Source organism: Cucurbita pepo, chromosome LG01, assembly GCF_002806865.2.
Source record: "Cucurbita pepo subsp. pepo cultivar mu-cu-16 chromosome LG01, ASM280686v2, whole genome shotgun sequence".
NCBI classification, from domain to species: domain Eukaryota; kingdom Viridiplantae; phylum Streptophyta; class Magnoliopsida; order Cucurbitales; family Cucurbitaceae; genus Cucurbita; species Cucurbita pepo.
The window spans coordinates 1,597,437-1,616,229 of NC_036638.1; the positions used below are offsets into that span (position 1 = coordinate 1,597,437).

The 18,793-nt window shown below is 38.0% G+C and overlaps 6 protein-coding genes and 2 non-coding genes across 9 annotated transcripts; 7 read left to right on the forward strand and 1 right to left on the reverse strand.

Annotated features, from left to right (window-relative positions):
• The first annotated feature begins 222 nt into the window (after positions 1–222).
• Positions 223–3,970, forward strand: LOC111780396 (hydroxyproline O-galactosyltransferase GALT4-like). 2 transcript variants are annotated; one of them, XM_023660894.1, is made up of 8 exons: positions 223–313; positions 466–1,697; positions 1,887–2,119; positions 2,191–2,481; positions 2,564–2,692; positions 2,775–2,951; positions 3,348–3,455; positions 3,540–3,970. In XM_023660894.1, the coding sequence occupies exons 2-8, from the start codon at positions 824–826 to the stop codon at positions 3,747–3,749; spliced, it is 2,022 nt and encodes a 673-aa protein (XP_023516662.1). In that variant the 5' UTR covers positions 223–313; positions 466–823; the 3' UTR covers positions 3,750–3,970. The 2 variants fall into 2 exon arrangements, with proteins under 2 accessions (XP_023516662.1, XP_023516586.1); XM_023660818.1 differs by having other exon boundaries at positions 242–1,697.
• Positions 3,971–4,342: 372 nt separating this feature from the next.
• TRNAG-GCC lies at positions 4,343–4,413 on the forward strand. Its single transcript has one exon. It is a non-coding gene; the product is annotated as a tRNA-Gly (tRNA).
• Positions 4,414–4,558: 145 nt separating this feature from the next.
• On the forward strand, positions 4,559–5,465 carry LOC111780818 (glutathione S-transferase U17-like). Its single transcript, XM_023661241.1, has 2 exons — positions 4,559–4,933; positions 5,013–5,465. The coding sequence occupies exons 1-2, from the start codon at positions 4,613–4,615 to the stop codon at positions 5,376–5,378; spliced, it is 687 nt and encodes a 228-aa protein (XP_023517009.1). The 5' UTR covers positions 4,559–4,612; the 3' UTR covers positions 5,379–5,465.
• Positions 5,466–7,491: 2,026 nt separating this feature from the next.
• LOC111777455 lies at positions 7,492–8,270 on the forward strand. Its single transcript, XM_023657076.1, has 2 exons — positions 7,492–7,555; positions 7,626–8,270. Exons 1-2 carry the CDS (start codon positions 7,499–7,501, stop codon positions 8,226–8,228), a joined length of 660 nt encoding a protein of 219 aa, XP_023512844.1. The 5' UTR covers positions 7,492–7,498; the 3' UTR covers positions 8,229–8,270.
• A 1,315-nt stretch (positions 8,271–9,585) lies between these two features.
• TRNAG-GCC lies at positions 9,586–9,656 on the forward strand. Its single transcript has one exon. It is a non-coding gene; the product is annotated as a tRNA-Gly (tRNA).
• Positions 9,657–9,946: 290 nt separating this feature from the next.
• Positions 9,947–11,458, forward strand: LOC111780302 (40S ribosomal protein S20-2-like). The gene is made up of 4 exons (XM_023660707.1): positions 9,947–10,053; positions 10,230–10,365; positions 10,868–10,981; positions 11,110–11,458. The coding sequence occupies exons 2-4, from the start codon at positions 10,254–10,256 to the stop codon at positions 11,250–11,252; spliced, it is 369 nt and encodes a 122-aa protein (XP_023516475.1). The 5' UTR covers positions 9,947–10,053; positions 10,230–10,253; the 3' UTR covers positions 11,253–11,458.
• A 648-nt stretch (positions 11,459–12,106) lies between these two features.
• On the reverse strand, positions 12,107–13,499 carry LOC111811696 (UDP-glucuronate 4-epimerase 2-like). The gene has a single exon (XM_023698698.1). It carries the CDS (start codon positions 13,484–13,486, stop codon positions 12,263–12,265), a length of 1,224 nt encoding a protein of 407 aa, XP_023554466.1. The 5' UTR covers positions 13,487–13,499; the 3' UTR covers positions 12,107–12,262.
• A 3,826-nt stretch (positions 13,500–17,325) lies between these two features.
• LOC111811702 (protein EXORDIUM-like 3) lies at positions 17,326–18,591 on the forward strand. The gene has a single exon (XM_023698712.1). It carries the CDS (start codon positions 17,345–17,347, stop codon positions 18,377–18,379), a length of 1,035 nt encoding a protein of 344 aa, XP_023554480.1. The 5' UTR covers positions 17,326–17,344; the 3' UTR covers positions 18,380–18,591.
• Positions 18,592–18,793: the final 202 nt, after the last annotated feature.

An 18,793-nucleotide genomic window follows, 5' to 3' on the forward strand; every position in this document is an offset into this window, starting at 1 on the left:
TCGATCGAACCCCGGAGGGATGAATGTTTGAAATGTCTCGATGTCTCAATGTCATAAACGATACATGGGTCTATTCTCGATGGCATGACCGAGTGAGCTGTGATAATGGACGACACCCTTAGTTTGGAATGACGTCATTGAGATGGTATGAATATAAAATAAAAAGAATAAAAGATTAATGGGGGAGTTGAATGGGGTAGAGAATCTAATAATATAAGAAATGAAAATGGGGATAACCAAACACGTCCTAAGAGAGAAGAGCAAGAAAGTTGGGCACCACCAACACCAGGGCCGAGTGCAGTGCTGGGATGAGGTGTTCATTCCCACCACCACTTAAGCCTCTTTTCCTTTTCTTTTTCTTTTTTTTTTTTTCTTTTTAAATTTCGAATCTAGTTTTAATTCGTTCCCGTAATCGGATGCAATAACAACGAAGGTAATGAATGGATTAAACCACGTTTGTGACAGGTTGATAATGCAAAGCACGCAGAAAATCAAGCCATGTGAGCTCTAACACGCTGTCGTTTTCATCTTCTCTCCTTTTTGTTCTCTCTTTTTCTATCTCTGTGTTGTTTTCGAGCTCAGTTTTCCAGAGAGCTTCAATTCATTTCCATTTACTGGTACTAGGGTTAGGGTTCGTCGGAATTCTTGATTGTAGAAACGAGGGGTTCTAGTTTGGGGGGAAATCTGTTTGCATAAAATCCCCTACGTTTTTTTTTTTGTTCTTCTCTCGTCTGATTTCTTGTTTTTTTCCCTGTACTTGACCTGTTTTTTGGTGGGTGGTGGTGGTTTTGTTCTACATTGCGTTGGGGGCGAGAAGGGGAGGATGAAAAGGGGGAAATTGGATACAATGGTATCACGAAACCGAATTAGGTTGCTTCAATTTCTTATGGGGTTGGTGTTTTTCTATCTGCTTTTCATGAGTTTTGAAATACCGCTGGTGTATCGAACCGGATATGGGTCGGTGCCTGATGATGGAACATTTGGATTCACCAGCGACACTTTGCCGAGGCCTTTTCTGCTTGAAAGTGAAGAGGAAATGGCTGATAAAGACGCCCCTCGTCGACCCTCTGATGATACCTTTCTGGTTTCTCATGGCTCGCCGCATCGGACACCCGAGAGGCGAATGCGTGAGTTCAAGAAAGTTTCGGGTTTAGTCTTCGACGAAAGCACATTTGATCGTAATGCTAGTAAGGGGGAGTTCTCGGAGCTTCATAAAGCGGTTAAACATGCTTGGGTAGTGGGGAAAAAGCTTTGGGGGGACTTAGAGTCCGGCAAAATTGTTCTCCAACCCAAAACGAAGACAGAGAATCAGTCGGAGTCTTGTCCACATTCGATTACGCTTTCTGGATCCGAATTTGAGGCACAGAGTCGGATTCTGGAGCTCCCCTGCGGCTTGACGCTCTGGTCGCATATCACTGTGGTGGGGACGCCTCGTTGGGCTCACTTGGAAGATGATCCCAAGATTTCAATCTTGAGGGAAGGGGATGATTCAGTGATGGTTTCACAGTTTATGATGGAGTTGCAAGGGCTGAAGACGGTGGATGGTGAAGACCCACCAAGAATTCTTCATTTCAATCCAAGGTTGAAGGGAGATTGGAGTGGCAAGCCTGTTATCGAACAGAACACTTGCTATAGGATGCAATGGGGCACAGCGCTGAGATGTGAGGGATGGAAAGCCAGGGCGGATGAAGAAACAGGTAACTCTTGTTCATGGTGTTTGTATTGTCCATTGATTAGAATTCTGTATTGAACTGAACTAGCTTTGTTTTGATAGAATGCATTGAATCTTTTACCAGCAAGTTCTCCATGTTCTTACTTTGTTTTGCGTAAATCCTGAATTTCTTCATGTGAGATGTTACCTAACTTACCATTGTGATGTTATGAAGTCGACGGGCAGGTAAAATGTGAGAAATGGATTCGTGACGACGACAGCCATTCCGAAGAATCGAAGGTAATATGGTGGTTAAATAGACTAATAGGACGCACGAAAAAGGTGGCAATCGATTGGCCATATCCTTTCGCGGAGGGCAGGCTATTTGTTCTAACTGTGAGTGCTGGGTTGGAAGGTTACCATATCAATGTTGATGGAAGGCATGTCACTTCTTTTCCATATCGCACTGTAAGTACTCGTTCTTCTATAAATCTAAATTGGTACTCTGCGTCGATAGCTTAGATTTATGGCGATGACAGGGGTTTGTTCTGGAGGATGCCACTGGGTTGTCTGTAAATGGCGATATTGACGTGCACTCCATATTTGCTGCTTCCTTACCTGCTACACATCCTAGCTTTGCACCACAGAAGCATATTGAGATGTTGACACAATGGAAAGCCCCTTCACTTCCCAAGAAAAACGTGGAGCTTTTCATTGGCGTTCTTTCTGCTGGCAATCATTTTGCGGAGCGAATGGCTGTTAGGAAGTCTTGGATGCAACATAGATTAATCAGATCTTCACTAGTTGTTGCTAGGTTCTTCGTGGCAATGGTAAGGAACGACATGCTTCTCAGAAACGTTCCATCATTTATATCATAATAGTGACAACAAATTCTATGTTACTTTCTTACAGCACGGAAGAAGGGAAGTTAATATCGAGTTGAAGAAAGAGGCCGAGTATTTTGGAGATATTGTCATAGTTCCTTACATGGATAACTATGATCTCGTTGTACTGAAGACGATTGCAATCTGTGAATATGGGGTGAGTTGTGAGAAAATGACACAAACCTTTCGAGTTGGGTAGTCTTTGTTGTTGGAAATATGATTCCACGTTGATCTTGCAGGTTCACACGGTGGCTGCAAACTATATCATGAAGTGTGACGACGATACATTTGTTAGAGTGGATGCAGTGATTGATGAAGCTCACAAAGTCCAATCTGATGGTGGGAGCCTTTATGTTGGAAACATGAACTTTCACCATAAACCTCTTCGACATGGAAAATGGGCAGTGACTTACGAGGTATGACCGTAAGAATGCATACTGTTTTTCATCGAGCTTCTATGACGATAATTAGTGTCTTATGGCTTTGACTGTTTATGTTAATCCTTTTTCGCTGCGTTTCATAACGTGTTTGTGTATGCATTTGTTTACGATAAGTTCACGGGTAGGTTAAGGGCTATCCATCCCGAACAACCAAAAGTTGCTTGGTGAATGGATCTTTATAATCTATATAAATCCTCCTGTGGTGATTCTTGATCAAATCTGGAGACAAAATCTCCTTGTCCCATCGTTTCATTAGCCTGTTCGTCGTTCACTTTCGCATCATTCTCTAAATACCATCATCTCAACCATATGGGTGGCCTATAAATTGGTTCATAATTGCGTATTTAGCTATGTTTGTTTCGATCTGTTCAGGAATGGCCAGAAGAAGATTACCCAACGTACGCAAATGGGCCGGGTTACATTCTGTCATCGGACATTGCAGAGTATATCGTATCTGAGTTTGAGAAGCACAGATTAAGGGTAAGTTTCATTCAAACTCCTCCCCTTCCCTTCCATATGATTAAAGAAGAGGTAATTAATATTATGAAATGCACAATAACACAGTTGTTCAAGATGGAAGATGTGAGCATGGGAATGTGGGTGGAGCAGTTCAACAGTACGAAACCAGTTGTATATCATCACAGTCTAAGGTTTTGCCAGTTCGGGTGCATTGAGGATTACTTAACTTCTCATTACCAGTCTCCTAGACAGATGGTGTGCTTGTGGGAGAAGTTGATGCATCAAAGAAGGCCACAGTGCTGCAACATGAGATGATTCATATTTATCCAAATTTGAGCACAAGAACAAGCACAAGAAGAAGAAGCAAGTTTTGGTTCAAATCTGTAAATAGTATAATACAAGTGGGATAAATCTAATCTGGAAGCTTCCTTTTCTATAAATTCATTCATTTTTTGGCTTTCTTCCTTTTCGTTTTACTTCCAGTTTATGTTATATCCCATTTATGCTATAAATGGATTTATCATCTCAATTCTCAATCTTGTTGTTGGGCTGCACTCAGTAGTGATTTTAGAAAAATGAAGCCTATTTGCACTATCTTATGTGTTATGTTTTCCTTTATTGAAGTTTTCGTCGTTTTCAGTCTTGGAAAGGTGACCCGCTGATAACGACAACCTTTAACATGCTTACGAAGATTTCCTTCCATTAAAACAATCAAGGTAAAACAAATTGATTTGGTATGTATTTTCGCATGCCAATGTTGGTAGTGTTTTGCTGGTCGTGACCCCACTTCTTTATTACTCATCTATAAGTTTCACTTACTAAAATATCTCCCTACTTTACACTTATTTGAACATTATCTGCCTATGTAATTATCAATACTATTAAAAGAGAAACTTAGATAACAACAAGCACCAGTGGTCTAGTGGTAGAATAGTACCCTGCCACGGTACAGACCCGGGTTCGATTCCCGGCTGGTGCATATTTTGGCAGAGTCACATTTTTTTGGTTGTGTCACGCAATTTCAGCTTCAGAAAAGAACAAAAAGAAAAGTGAAAAGAAAGGTTACCAAACTGGGTAAAGAGTAGCGCTCCCCCTCTACGGCCCACCTATAAATTTGAACGCCCATCACCCAAAACAAAACCACATCTAATTCCTTAATTCCTCTGTCCGCTCTAACAATGGCGAAAGATGAAGACGTGAAGCTTGTGGGTTCCTGGACTAGTCCATTCGTGATGAGGCCAAGAATCGCCCTCAACATCAAATCCGTAGACTACGAGTTCGTTCAAGAAACATTCGGATCCAAAAGCCAGCTTCTTCTCCAATCCAACCCTGTTCACAAGAAGATCCCCGTTCTCATTCACGCCGGCAAACCCATCGCCGAATCCTCCATCATCGTTGAGTATATCGATGAAGTCTGGTCCTCTGCTCCTTCCATCCTTCCCTCCGATCCTTACGATCGCGCCCTCGCTCGATTCTGGGCTTCCGTCGTTGACGAAAAGGTAACAAAATCCCCTTAAATTAATCACTGATTTTGGTTCAAATTTAAGTTCGATTGATGGGTTTGTTAATTGGACTCAGTTTTTCACACCAATGAAAGCGAGTGTGGGTGCAGAAGGGGAGGTGAAGAAGGGGCTTATGAATCAAGCGGTGGAAGCCATAGGGTTATTGGAGGAAGCTTTCGGGACGCTGAGCAGAGGAAAGGCGTTCTTCGGCGGAGACCATATTGGGTTTGTTGATATCGCTTTCGGGTCGTTTCTGGGGTGGATTAGAGTGGCGGAGACATCAAATGGGATGAAATTGATAGACGCAGCGAAGACGCCAGGGCTGGACGGATGGGCTCAGAGATTCTCTGCACACGACGCTGTGAAAGATCTGTTGCCCGACACTGCAAAGCTTCTGGAGTTCTCCAAGGTTCTGGCAGCCAAACTTAAAGAAAAGCATTGAGCTTCTTTGATCTGTAGCGTTTGTTAAGCTAGAGATTATGATGAATAATAATAATAATAATGAAAATGAAGGTTAAATTATGAATTATGGATTGCAATTATATGATTAAAGTTTAGTTTAGCCTTTTTAATTGCTAAAATTTGAGGCTTGAAAGATTAAAAGTTATGGACGGTGAGGTCTGTGGGGACTTGGAGGGTAGCTGGAAGAATTGATGATTTAGAACAGTTTTCCATAAATGAAGAAAAGGAAGGGCAGGTTGGGGTTTGAATGGATGCCACGTGTCCCCAAACACCTGTATTTTGGAAAAAGCAATGGTCCGTTGCAAATGTGGTATTTCTTGCATGTCCTGAACATNTTTTTTTTTTTTTTTTTTTTTTTTTTTTTTTTTTTTTTGTTCAAATATATAATTTTAGCTAAAGAATTTATTTATTTATTATTGTTAGAGCATTTTTCAATTTTTAATTCCATCTATGGTATATTTATTTTTCACCCAAGTTCGTAAAAAAAATAATAATAATAAATAAATAAATATATATATATATATATATATATATATATAAGATGTTACAATTCATGTCACGTTAAAAAATAATCCAGATTTATTTATTTTTGGATGCTTATAAATTCTTGATAGATAATAATCCAAAGTTATGATTTTTTTTAATGCATTTTAGACTTTTATTTACTTTAAGGTTACATTTATATGATTGTTAATTATGATAAAATAGGAATGTTAAAGGTTTCATTTTGACACTGTATAAAGCATATACGTAGTATTTGTAAATGAGGTTGGAAAAGGTATTAAAGAGAGTATTTTTGCTTTCCTTTAGTCTTATTTGCAATTCTATATAGTTTAGATTCCATGTTAAGAATAGTTTAAGCTTGACATGATCGATCTTATTTGTGGAGTGATTCGAATCTCAAACAAGTGTTTTTGTTTTGAATATTTTATGAACAAAACAATTCGAATTTTACTTTCTTTATAGTAATTTCTTAACATTAATGCTGAGTGTTCTTAGTCAACAAGCTTGACGGGATTTATCTTATTTGTAGAGTGGTTCAAATTTGAAATAGATGCTCTCTCTTGAAATATTCAATGAACAAGATAATCTAAATCTTACTTTTCTTATTTCAATTTTTTATCATTTGGTATCATAAATTTAATCAAATGAATAGAAAGAAGTAGATGAGTTTAAAAGTTTAATCTCATTGTTCGAGTACATTTCAACTAGTGAATTAATAATGGAACAACAACTAATGAATTATTATCCAAAAACAGAAAAATCCGGAAAGACCCACCTCTTGTTCTTGTTCTTGTTCATGTTCATCTCCCATTTCCCATCGCTTTCCACTCTCATTTTCTCACTCAAATTCAAGGAATCCCAACAAAATATGATCCAACAAAGCTTATCCATTCCTTCATGGCTGCTGCATATGCACCATCTTCCAACCACCCACTGCCCATAATATCAAACATGGGGCATCCCTTCTTCATTCAATGCCCACAAAAAACTTAAAGGGATACCACCCCAAAGTCAAGAAATCAACTATGCCAATCTTGTTAATATAAACGCTCATCATACTAACATTATTCAATTATCGAAATCATCTCCAAATTTATACTAATGTCGTGACAACCCGTACAAAAAGAGGACATCAAATCCATAAACATTAGGACAAAGTTTTACATTATTTAACCTTAAAATCCTTTTATCCACGAGCATTTTACATCGTGAAAATTGACAATTTGTGTTTCCTTGCTACCTCAGCTAACATGGGGTGGGACTAATTTTGTCCCTAAAAGACAAGACATTATCTTGAAGTAATTTTGGGTAAAGATTATCCGTAAATCAATAGTGACAATATTTACTAAAACCACCCTATCTCAATAGGGTGAAAGTTCTCTGTTTCTAATCAAATAAATTACAAAAGTATAAAAAAAAACGTAATGAAAGACAAATATCTATAATAAAATATTAAATAACTATAATTTAGTACTAAATATTCTTAAAAATTACCTGTAAATCAATATGAGTTATTTTAACATGTTTGGTAATAATTCATGTCTATATAAACGAAACTTCATGCAACTCCTCAAAACAGAATATTGCCACAAAAGTATGGGGAGCTGGTCTGCTGAGAATGCCACTGAAGCCTTCCTCAACACCTTCAAATTGGTAAGAACAAACAAAATTACGAACGAATTTTTGAATTTAGTAGTGATTTAACAATCTCGATATGTTTCAGCGCCAAAAAGCTAATGAACCCGACGTCGCGGAGTTCATATCGGCCATGGCTGCTGGAAACAACGCGCAGCTAATGGTAGTGGCATACGAGAGATCCGCAGACCACAAGATTCTAGCCCTGGCCGCTGCCGGCAGTCTGACCGGCGGCCGAGTGGTCTGCATAATTCCACGCCAGGAAGACCTTCATCCATCACGAGCAATTCTCGGGTTCGAACCCCATTACCCGATCGAGTTCGTGGTCGGAGAAGCTGAGAAGCTTCTAGAAACCCATTACAGAGAAGCGGATTTTGTTCTGATCGACTGTAACCTGGACAGCCACGTGGCTGTCATCGAGGGCATTGGATCGAGAAGGAAGTTCGAACGCGCCACCGTGGTGGTGGGGTTTAATGCGATGAGGAAAAGATGTGGAGAGTGGTCCGGTGGATGGAGAACGCAGCTTTTGCCGATTGGAAAAGGGGTGATGGTGATGAAATTGGCGGCGGAGATATCAAAATCCTCCGGCGATGGGAGGAGGAGGCAGTGGGTTGTGAAGGTGGATAAATGCACCGGAGAAGAGCATGTTTTTAGGGTTAGGCTCCCACATCGAAAAGTCATTCAAGCTTGACTTTCTCTCTCTCTCTCTGATGACCTTCTTCCATAGCCATGGAGATTGNTTTTTTTTTTTTTTTTAAGTAATGTTTTAGAATCTGATTGAGATGTGTGGTAACATCCATCAAATTTAATTAGTAAATTAAGAGAAATCGACTTAAAATTTTGTTTTATATATTCATTGTTGAAAAATGTTTATTTTGTTTAATATTATTGCAAAAATGGTAGACTATTAGGTGGATTTTAAAATAATAATAATAGTAGTAATAGTAAAAATTGGTTAGCATAGTTTGATGTTACAAATACTCAGAGTCAGATACGGGGTGGATTGTGAGATCTCACCTCCGTTGAAAACTTCTGTGTAGTACACACTGGGCCCTAAGGGCATGGACAATGAGATCTCACATCGATTGGAAACCTCTCATAGCAGACACTGGTCCACAAGGTGGATTGTGAGATCCCACATCTATTTGAAACCTCTTCATAGTAGACACTGGGCCCTAAGAGGGGTGGATTGTGAGAATCCACATCGGTTTGAAACATTTCTCTAGTACACGTGTTTTTAAAACCATGAGACTAATAGAGATTCGTAACGGGTGTGCCAACGAGGACATTGGGCCTCCAAAGGGGTGGATTGTGAGATCCCACATTGGTTAGAAACCTCTCTCCAATACACGCATTTTTAAAACTATGAGACTGATAGAGATACATAACGGGTGTGCAAGCGAGGATGTGGGTCCCTAATTGCGTGGATTGTGAGATCCCACATCGGTTGGAAACCTCTTTCTATTAGACGCGTTTTAAAACCGTAAGGCTGATGATGATACTTAATGAACGTAATAGACTAAAGCGGATAATATCTATTAGCAATGGGCTGCTTGGACCAGCTCCGTAAATTATATTTAGTAAAAGGGCTCATGTGAAATATTCTTGGGGAAGAAAACTAGAATTACACAGAGCCAATGGGCTTCATCTCAAGAAAGAATAAAAAAGAAATCAATTGGGCCCGAAATTTGTGGGCTGGAATCCGAATGATGAACCCGACCTGGCCCAGTCCAATTGGGAGTGAAAGTCCCTAGACAGGCCGAAGTACAAAGCCTTTGTCCCACGAACTCGAAACCGAACTTATTCAGTTCAGGTTCTTCAGACAAATGAACCCAATCCTTATAGTTCGGGTTGAGTTGGTTCGGGTTATCAGGTTGAATATACACCCCTAAAACACATTAATTTGGTACGTATTTTGGTAGTTGCTTCATAAAAAGCTATTTATTTTGGGTGGCAATGTTGGTAGCATTTTGTAATATCTAAACTTAGAATATTACGGTGTCCATTAATATTTAATTAAAAAATTATAAATATTCCTATCCCATCGAGCACCAGTGGTCTAGTGGTAGAATAGTACCCTGCCACGGTACAGACCCGGGTTCGATTCCCGGCTGGTGCATACTTTTTTGCAATTGCAAATTTTTTTGTTTTTTTTTTTTAAACGAAGAATAACTCCCCCTCCACGCCCACCTATAAATTTGAACTCCCATCATCCAAAACAAAACCACATCTAATTCCTCTGTGCGCTCTAACAATGGCAAAAGATGAGGACGTGAAGCTTGTGGGTTTCTGGACTAGTCCATTTGTTATGGACGTGGGCTTCACTCAAGAAAAAAAACATTGGGCCCAAGTTTAGTGGGCCTGGAAGCCCACTTTGAGATCTACCAAAAACCCTAAAAATCGCTACAGAATCATATAAATTGTAGCATTGTCACTTCCGTTTTCCTTCTTTCAGAGAGAGGCAGCTGAAACTGGATACTGAATCGTAGAGTTCAACATCTTTCCCGCCATCCCAGGTTTCGCTTTTGAACTTTGCAGTTTTTATTCTTATCTTCATCATCTTGTATTGGCGAACATAATTTGTGCTTCGTTATGATGAGATTTCTGAATGTGTACGAGTTATTGAATCTATTTCCATGTCTGATTATTCGACTTATGTGGTTGAGAAAACATTGTTGGGTTCGTTCGACAGATTCCTCTTCGGATAACAGGAAGAATGGCGTACGCAGCAATGAAACCAACTAAGCCAGGCTTAGAAGATACGCAAGAGCAAATCCATAAGATCAGGATTACTCTCTCCTCAAAAAATGTCAAGAACCTTGAGAAGGGTATCTTCTTCTACTTCTTCTTCTTTCTTTTTTTTATAAATATGCTGCGTTGTTATTCTTGTTACTGTTTTCTTCTTTTATAATTTAGTGAATGTGTCTCCTCGAACGATATTGCATCATCATATCACTTGTTATGATTTAACTTTTGTAGGCAATTGAGTTGGATGATTACTTCGTAATTCTTGCAATGCTCTGACTATTAATAAGTTCTAAGCTTATTAACACGTGAACAATTGTAGAGTGATATTATTGTTGGATAAAAGGAACGGGGAATCTCCATTATGTATTGAGTGTATTGACGGATGAATTTTAGTTCAGGAATTATCAAATAACTTCTTGATTGTGGTATTTTAAGCTTGATATTTGTTATGGTGTTGTTAAATCCTCACCTTTTAGGCTTCAAGTTCATAATTGGCTTTTCCAGTAGTGGAATTTTATTTTTCTGAGTTGTTTCATTGAAGGCGTTTTTGGCGATGAGTTTGATATCTGTTTAAATCCATAGTTTGTGCCGACTTGGTTCGTGGTGCCAAGGACAAGAGGTTGAGGGTCAAAGGACCAGTAAGAATGCCCACTAAGGTTCTTCACATCACAACCAGAAAATCTCCATGTGGTGAAGGTACGTAACCAGTTATCTATAAGTTTCTAAACTTGATTTCATCCTTATATAACTTGAAAGATTACAACTTTGAATGCATCCCGTTGTTATTGAATCCATCCATTCATTCATTTGTTTTGTAATTGCAGGTACCAACACATGGGACAGATTCGAGCTTCGTGTCCACAAGCGAGTTATCGACCTATTCAGCTCTGCTGATGTAGTGAAGCAGATTACCTCCATCACCATCGAACCTGGTGTGGAGGTTGAGGTCACCATTGCCGATCAATGAATTCTTTTCATGTTTTGCCTATTTATAGTCTCATTAGACAATTGTTTACTTTTTGGGTTTGGAGCATACCTGTCCAGTGTGTGGGGCTTAAATGCCATAGTTCTTCCCATTACTTGTTGCAATTAACGAGACATTGAGAGACTTTTCTATTCCTGCCAATTTTCTTGCGTTATAATTATGCTAATTTCAGTATGTTTTGCAGTTTTTGTATCTAAACTTTAAAAGCTCATGCAATTTGAAACATGTTTATTAAAGTTATGATTCCACTAGACAGTTTAAATCAACCCCATTGAACCTTCTCATGAGTATCAATCCCCATAACAAATCTATGCAACACTAAACACATAATATAAGTCAATTCAACTAGTTAAAACATACAAATATTTGTATCTATTCGAGGTTCCTTACAACCCGTCCTCCTCCACTAGCGAAGAATTAGGGTGAGTGTCATTCTATAGCCTTACAGAGAGTAAGCAAATGCTCTTCAATATTCAACCAGAACAGTCTAAAAAAAGACCTCATAAATGTTTAAAGATCATCCTTCTCTATAGAACTCTGATCACAGGCCTTCATTTCCTCTTAATGTCATTAAACTACTTAAACATGCTATCAATCTTTGCATCTGTCTTAGAAAATGCACCCACTTCAAGGATTATTAAGATCCCTTACAAGAACAAGTCCATTTTGCAGTAAGCAAACAGAGATGGCTCTTCTCATGATAAGAATTCATGAAGCTGCATCATAGATGTTGTCAAATAAATAAATAATTGATTAAAATGTCTTGATCCTGAGAAGAATTTACATCTCTTAAACTGAATCAACAGAGAAATGATCGAAAAGAACCCAAGATGAAATGTTAAAATTCTAAGTTTTTTCTAGTGAAAATTGTTGTTCCCCAAAAACTCAAACCAGAAACCAAATGAATACACAATTGTTCTACAACTGAAGAACAAATGTGAGAAAGCAACAATTTAGTTAGAACTGAAGAACAAATCTCAAAATAACTCAGCCTACAAAACAATGTTCATACCAGATTTGGAATAATAAAGACGATACCAATTCACAAACTCCTTCAAACCTGTCTCCAAATTGGTGGTGGGCTTGTAACCGAGCTCCTTCTGTGCCAGAGTGATATTAGCATGAGTGAAAGGAACGTCACCATTTCTCGGCATTGGAAACACCATTCTCCTAGCCTTCTTGTCCAGCAACTTCTCCAAAATGTTCACAAGTTCATTCACAGCCACCGGAGAAGTATTCCCAAGATTGAACACCCGCAATTGAGCCTTCCTCCTCTTCTTTCCGCCGCTCCCAGTGCTCTTCTCCGCCGTATCTAACGCACCCAAACAACCCTTCACAATATCTTCAATGTAAGTAAAATCCCTAGCCACAGATTTCTGATCCGCCCCTTCAAAAACCTTAATCGTTTTCCCCTTAAGAATATCCTGAGTGAAAAAGAAATACGCCATATCCGGTCGTCCCCAAGGTCCATAAACTGTAAAGAATCTCAATCCAGTAATCGAAAGCCCATAAATGTGATTATAAGTATGTGCAATTTCCTCACCAGCCTTCTTAGTTGCAGCATATAAACTCGCGGGTTGATCCGTACGATCCTCCTCCGAAAAGGGCACTTGAGAATTGAGACCATATACCGAACTAGAAGACGCCCAAACAATGGCCGGCTGCGGATTAGCCGATTTACAAACCTCGAGAACACTCACCAATCCCGCAATATTACTCTGCACATACGAACTGGGGTTTTGCATCGCATAACGAACGCCCGCTTGAGCCGCGAGGTGCATTACGTGAGTGAATTTAACCAATTCGAAAAGCTTCTTCAGCAGAGTACCATCATTGACGTCACCCTCGACGACAAACACTTCGGCACGGTCGAGTAAGGCGGCGCGTGAGCGTTTGAGAGAAGATTCATAATAGGAATTGAAATTATCAATGCCGAGGACTCCATCGCCGCGGCGCTTGAGTGCCAGTGAGACATGAAGGCCAACGAAGCCGGCAGCACCGGTGACCAAAACTCGGCGAGAATGGGAATGGGAGCGGGCCGATAGACGGATCCGATTCTCCCAGACGGGACCCGCTTGGAGAAGGCGGCGGGTGGGATCGGAGGAGGATCGAGGGAAGAGGAAGAGGAAGAGAGCGAGAAAAATGAAAGTCCAGAGAGCGAGGAGTTTAGTTCTGGTGGGGAAACGGGAACGGTGAAGATATGGAGGTTTGTCCATTGTAGCCTTATGATCTTCCCTTTCTCCCCCAACCAAAAAGAACCCATTTCTAATTTTCTAATTTTCTAATATTTTATTTTTTTATTTTTTTATAACATTTTTTTAAAATTTAAAATTAAAAAAATAAAAAACCCCATATATTTTATGTAATAAGACTTGGATTTTTTTTTTTTTTTTATAATTATTTTCTATTTTAAATTTAGTATTTTTTAGTTTTAATTTAACTGTTTATGAAAGCTTTGACTTTTTTAAAATTACAATAATTCAATTTGAATATTTGACGGTATCTAACTAAAATGGAACAATATTCAATTTCAAATCAAATTAACTTTTTTTTTTAAATAAAAAATTAATATTACACCATGTGTGGGCCTCTTATTGGGCTTGAATATCGGCCCTACACGGCCCAACTCAGAATTTGGGCCACTGGCCCACTACTCTTTTTGTGGGGTTGCAATTTGTAATAATTCACAACATTACCCAAATCTTTTTGTATATTTTTCATCGTAGTTTTCACCTGTGGTAAGTATTTGATATGAAAAGGTGAATTGCAAAGGTAAAAACTAAAAAGAGGTGAAAGTTAAATGACAAAAATGTGCATGTGGGTTTTTTTAAAATACATTTTTTAATTGTGATTATATAAAGAAAAATAAAAAAGAATGGGGAGAAAAAGGAGAATTGGTAAAAATATTGGTTAAAAAGTGCAATAAATTGATTTAGAAATTAGAAAACATATGTTGTTGTGGGTCACCATAACATTCAAATCCTACCTCTACCTATTTTACATAAAACCATACCTAATTCAACCTCAATTCCAACTCTTAATTTTAAAATAAATGTTTTCTTTTTTTAAATTAAAAACGGTCGATTGTGGGGCCCAATTATTTTAGTTAAAATTAATGTGATACCCGAACAAAATAAGAGTAAATGAACAGATACCACATCCGAATGAGATGACTAAAAAAAAACTTAAAATAATTAAAAGTCTATCACTTTTCTTTTTTATTATATATCTATAATTTTCTGTTTACACAGTGACCAAAGGTGAAGATTTCAACAATTTGATGTTATAAAGATAAAATAATTTATAAGATAGAGATCTTTCGGTGCCTTTTTCAATTCACTAAATGCTCAATCCAATCTCGTCTCCTTTCTCTTACTCCTAAATTCTAATCATCTTCTTCCTTCCTTCTATCTCTTACTCAAGAAAGCATATTTACTTTTTTTTTTTTTCCACCTTACATTTTTTTTTTGTAGATAAAAAAAAAATAATAATTCAGGTCCACAATAAAAATTAAATATATAGTACATTATGTAATAAGTCCAGTCAAATAATTTTAACCCTACATATACTTTACTTTACATGATTATTAATAATAAATAAATTTTTAGTTGAGACATAATATGTGTATATATATATTATTTGTAGGTCACAATCCCAAAGCCAAAATTTATGCCTCAAAAAGGGCCCTCCCTCAATAATACAAGCTTTTTGGTAATTCATGATTTGGTTGGGTATCTTTATTATATATACATTTCTTACTTTGGAGTAAAAGTAATAATCATCATTTTTCATCTAAAAAACACACACTAAACTATTTTTATTTATTTTTTTTATTTCTAAAAACATGATGGAAAATGGAATCATTATTGTCCTTAAAAAATCATGTTTTGGATATAATTTTGTAAAAAAATAAATTAATTATTAAAAAAAAAAATATAATAGAAAGCGATTGGATGACACGCGCGTAGATGCAAGTAGAGTACACCGTGGGTTCTGAAAGCTGTAGCCCACTAAACGGACGGAGGCCCACGTAAGCCCAAAGATTGAAGTAGAGGGCCCACTTGGTGTTCACAGTATGTTCGTGTGTTAGGGTCATTACATGTGGGCCCCAGTGTCCCAATATTTTAATTTCATATTTTATTCATCATTCCAAGCCGCGCAATTTACTCCTTTGATTATTCCACTCTCTCCCCTTTATTTACCCATCATTTTATTTTTTTACCAAAAAAATAAAATAAAAAAGTCATTTTATTTCTCAAATTTTAAATATTAATAATTGACGACTAGTCACATCCTCTCTATAATACATTTAGAGACATTAAAGTAGACATAATTTTGTCGAAATATTACATACAGAACAGATAAACTTTTTTGACATGATACGAGCATGCAGCTACAAGTTACACCGGAAGACGATCGTGACAACTCAGCACAATCAAAGTTGATTGACCAATAGTGAAATTGGTAATTTGGATAAGATTAAACAGGGTTGAACTTCGATTGTCCATTTGGGAGCAACCCGTGGGCCCCATTTTCCACGTCAGCTTTTTATAATGTCCTAAAAAAAATAATTTGAAAATTGGAGGCTCAAGAATGCCCTCGTTTTAAGGACAGCCACCGGAATTTAGGACACCGAGGCGGTCCCACAGCCCTTGTCACCCACTTCGTGTCCTGAGCGCTCCCATTGTTTCCCATTTATTTGATCGTATTTTTCTATAACATTTATTAATCATTAAATTATATTTAATAACCATTCATTTCTCTTCAATAAAATATTCAGCCATGTCCAGTAGTAATATTCAATGCTTGTTTCTCTAAAATAATTAAACCTTATACTTAGCTATATAAAATAATGACAAATTATAAATATATTTTATATTAATTTAATATTAACAACCCTAAATCCCAAATTAAGAATGTTTTTNAAAAAAAAAAAAAAAAAAAAAAAAAACATGTTTTAACCCTCATTTATTATGCACTGTAAATTTTATATTTGAGAAATTATATGTCCGATCCAATCATTATTACAGACACATCATGCATGCGTGGATAACAATATTATTTACATGTCATTATTCAATCATTAATATAAATTTACTGTAAAATGGCAGCACTGAAATTCCAATTAATTTTCAATTGCAAAAAACAACTTTTAAATTAGTTAAAATAAAGTGAAAAAAAAGGACAGTTTAAGAAAACAAGTTTCACAAATGATGTGAAAAAAAAAAACATTACAAATACTGAGTAGTTTGTGTAGATTGAATTGGATCAATAATTAAGTACAAATTATCATCATTTAATATGGAACATTATTTAGTAATTACTATACTAATTACGGTACTTTTTTCTTTAAATTTTAAAGGTAAGAATAAGCAAATAAAAATATATAAACAAATAATTAAATTTTCTAATTAAATTATATGTCATATGTCATGTGCCACCCGCGACCCGTTGGTTTACTAGAATAATTACTGCACAATCATATATGATTTTTACGACCCATCAAAAGATTAATCTTATAAAATTAAAATTTTATAAATAATTAAGTCGTATGTTGAGGTTTGAGTTTGGTCGAGATTTGAATTTATACACATACGTAAACGGCCTAAAGGATCCATTTTCCCGCGCAATGGAAAGGAGCAATGGAAAGGAGCAATGGGAGGCGTGTGATGTAATGAGATGAAATTAGTATGCGACAATGACCATGATGGTGATGATGGTGATGATGGTGATGATGGTGATGATGGTGATGATGATTCCAATTCCAGAGGAGTAGGCCCCACTCTTTTCCCCCTCTTCCCTTCTCATCGTCACTTTAAAGAATCTAACTGTCCTCCATTAACCCGCCGATCAATGCTTTCTTTTTTTTTTCTTTTTTTTTTGAAAAAAAAAACCAATAATAATAAAACCCATAAATTTTCAAAAATTTGAAATTATATTCCCTTGACGTAAACAACACTACTTTTTTAATTTTTAATTTTTTTTTTAATTTTTTTTTAAATTTTCTCCGTTTGTCTTATAAATACATGTGGAGCTCACAGTATTGGCATTTTGTAGCCTTCCTCGACTCCCAAATGGAACCTCTAGTACTTCCGCCCACCGTCTTCTCCGCCCTAGCCCTTTCTCTCCTCCTTCTCTTCCTCACTCCGGCCGCCGCCTGGCGTCCATGGCCTCGCCTCGTCGAGTCCAACGCCTCCATTGACCCGCTCGTCGGCGACTCCAAAAAGTTCGAGGGATCGTCGGAGTTGGTCCACTTGAAGTACCACATGGGCCCTGTTCTCACCACTAATATATCGGTCCACATTATCTGGTACGGCTCCTGGCAGCGGAATCAGAAGAAGATCATCCGTGAGTTCATCAACTCCATTTCCGCCGGCGGTTCCAAATCCCCGTCCGTCTCCGGCTGGTGGAAAACCGTTCAGCTCTACACGGACCAGACCGGTAACAACATTTCCAGCACGGTCCGGCTCGGCGAAGAGAAGAACGACCGGTTTTACTCGCACGGAAAATCGCTGACTCGGTTGTCGATTCAGTCGGTGATTAAAAGCGCGGTGACGGCGAAATCCCGACCGTTGCCGGTTAATGCTCGGAACGGACTGTACCTTTTACTGACCGCCGATGATGTTTATGTAGAGAATTTCTGCGGGCAGGTGTGTGGGTTTCATTACTTCACGTTCCCTTCGATTGTAGGGTATACGCTGCCGTACGCTTGGGTTGGGAACTCGGAGAAGCTGTGTCCGGGCATTTGTGCTTATCCGTTCGCGGTGCCGAGTTACATGCCTGGGGTGAAGGCCATGAAATCGCCAAACGCCGATGTTGGAGTGGACGGAATGATCAGTGTGATAGCTCATGAAGTGGCGGAGTTGGCGTCGAACCCGCTGGTGAACGCGTGGTACGCTGGGCCGGACCCGATTGCGCCGGTGGAGATTGCCGATCTCTGTGAAGGGATTTACGGAACGGGAGGAGGTGGGTCCTACACGGGGCAGTTGATGGACGGACACGATGGGGCCACGTACAACATGAATGGGATCAGACGTAGGTATTTGGTCCAGTGGGTTTGGAATCATGTGGTAAATTACTGTACTGGCCCTAATGCACTGGACCAGTAGTAGAGGAATATTTCTCTTGTTATTCCTTTTTTTTTTTTTTTTTTCTTTTTTCAAAATTTAAATTTCTGTGTTTTTAATTTGGGAGGAGGAAGCTATATTTTTGGAGTGGGCTTTTGGGCCTTTGTGAGGGCTGGCGGTTAATTAGTATCTTACTACTTAAACGCTTGGTTAATCACGTGTTAATAAAAAGATTTCCCTATACTAATTTTCTATTCTTCCACCACGCGCCGGAATTCGAATGTGTACTACACGCTCCTCGTACGGACCATTCCACGATTAGATATTATTTTAAATGGTTTATTTTGGTCTCATTATAAATCCGAGTTTATTATTATACTAATAAATTGAGTAAGTAGATGTCATGATAAAAAATGATAAAAACTATCATCAAAATAAATATTTAGTACATGATGT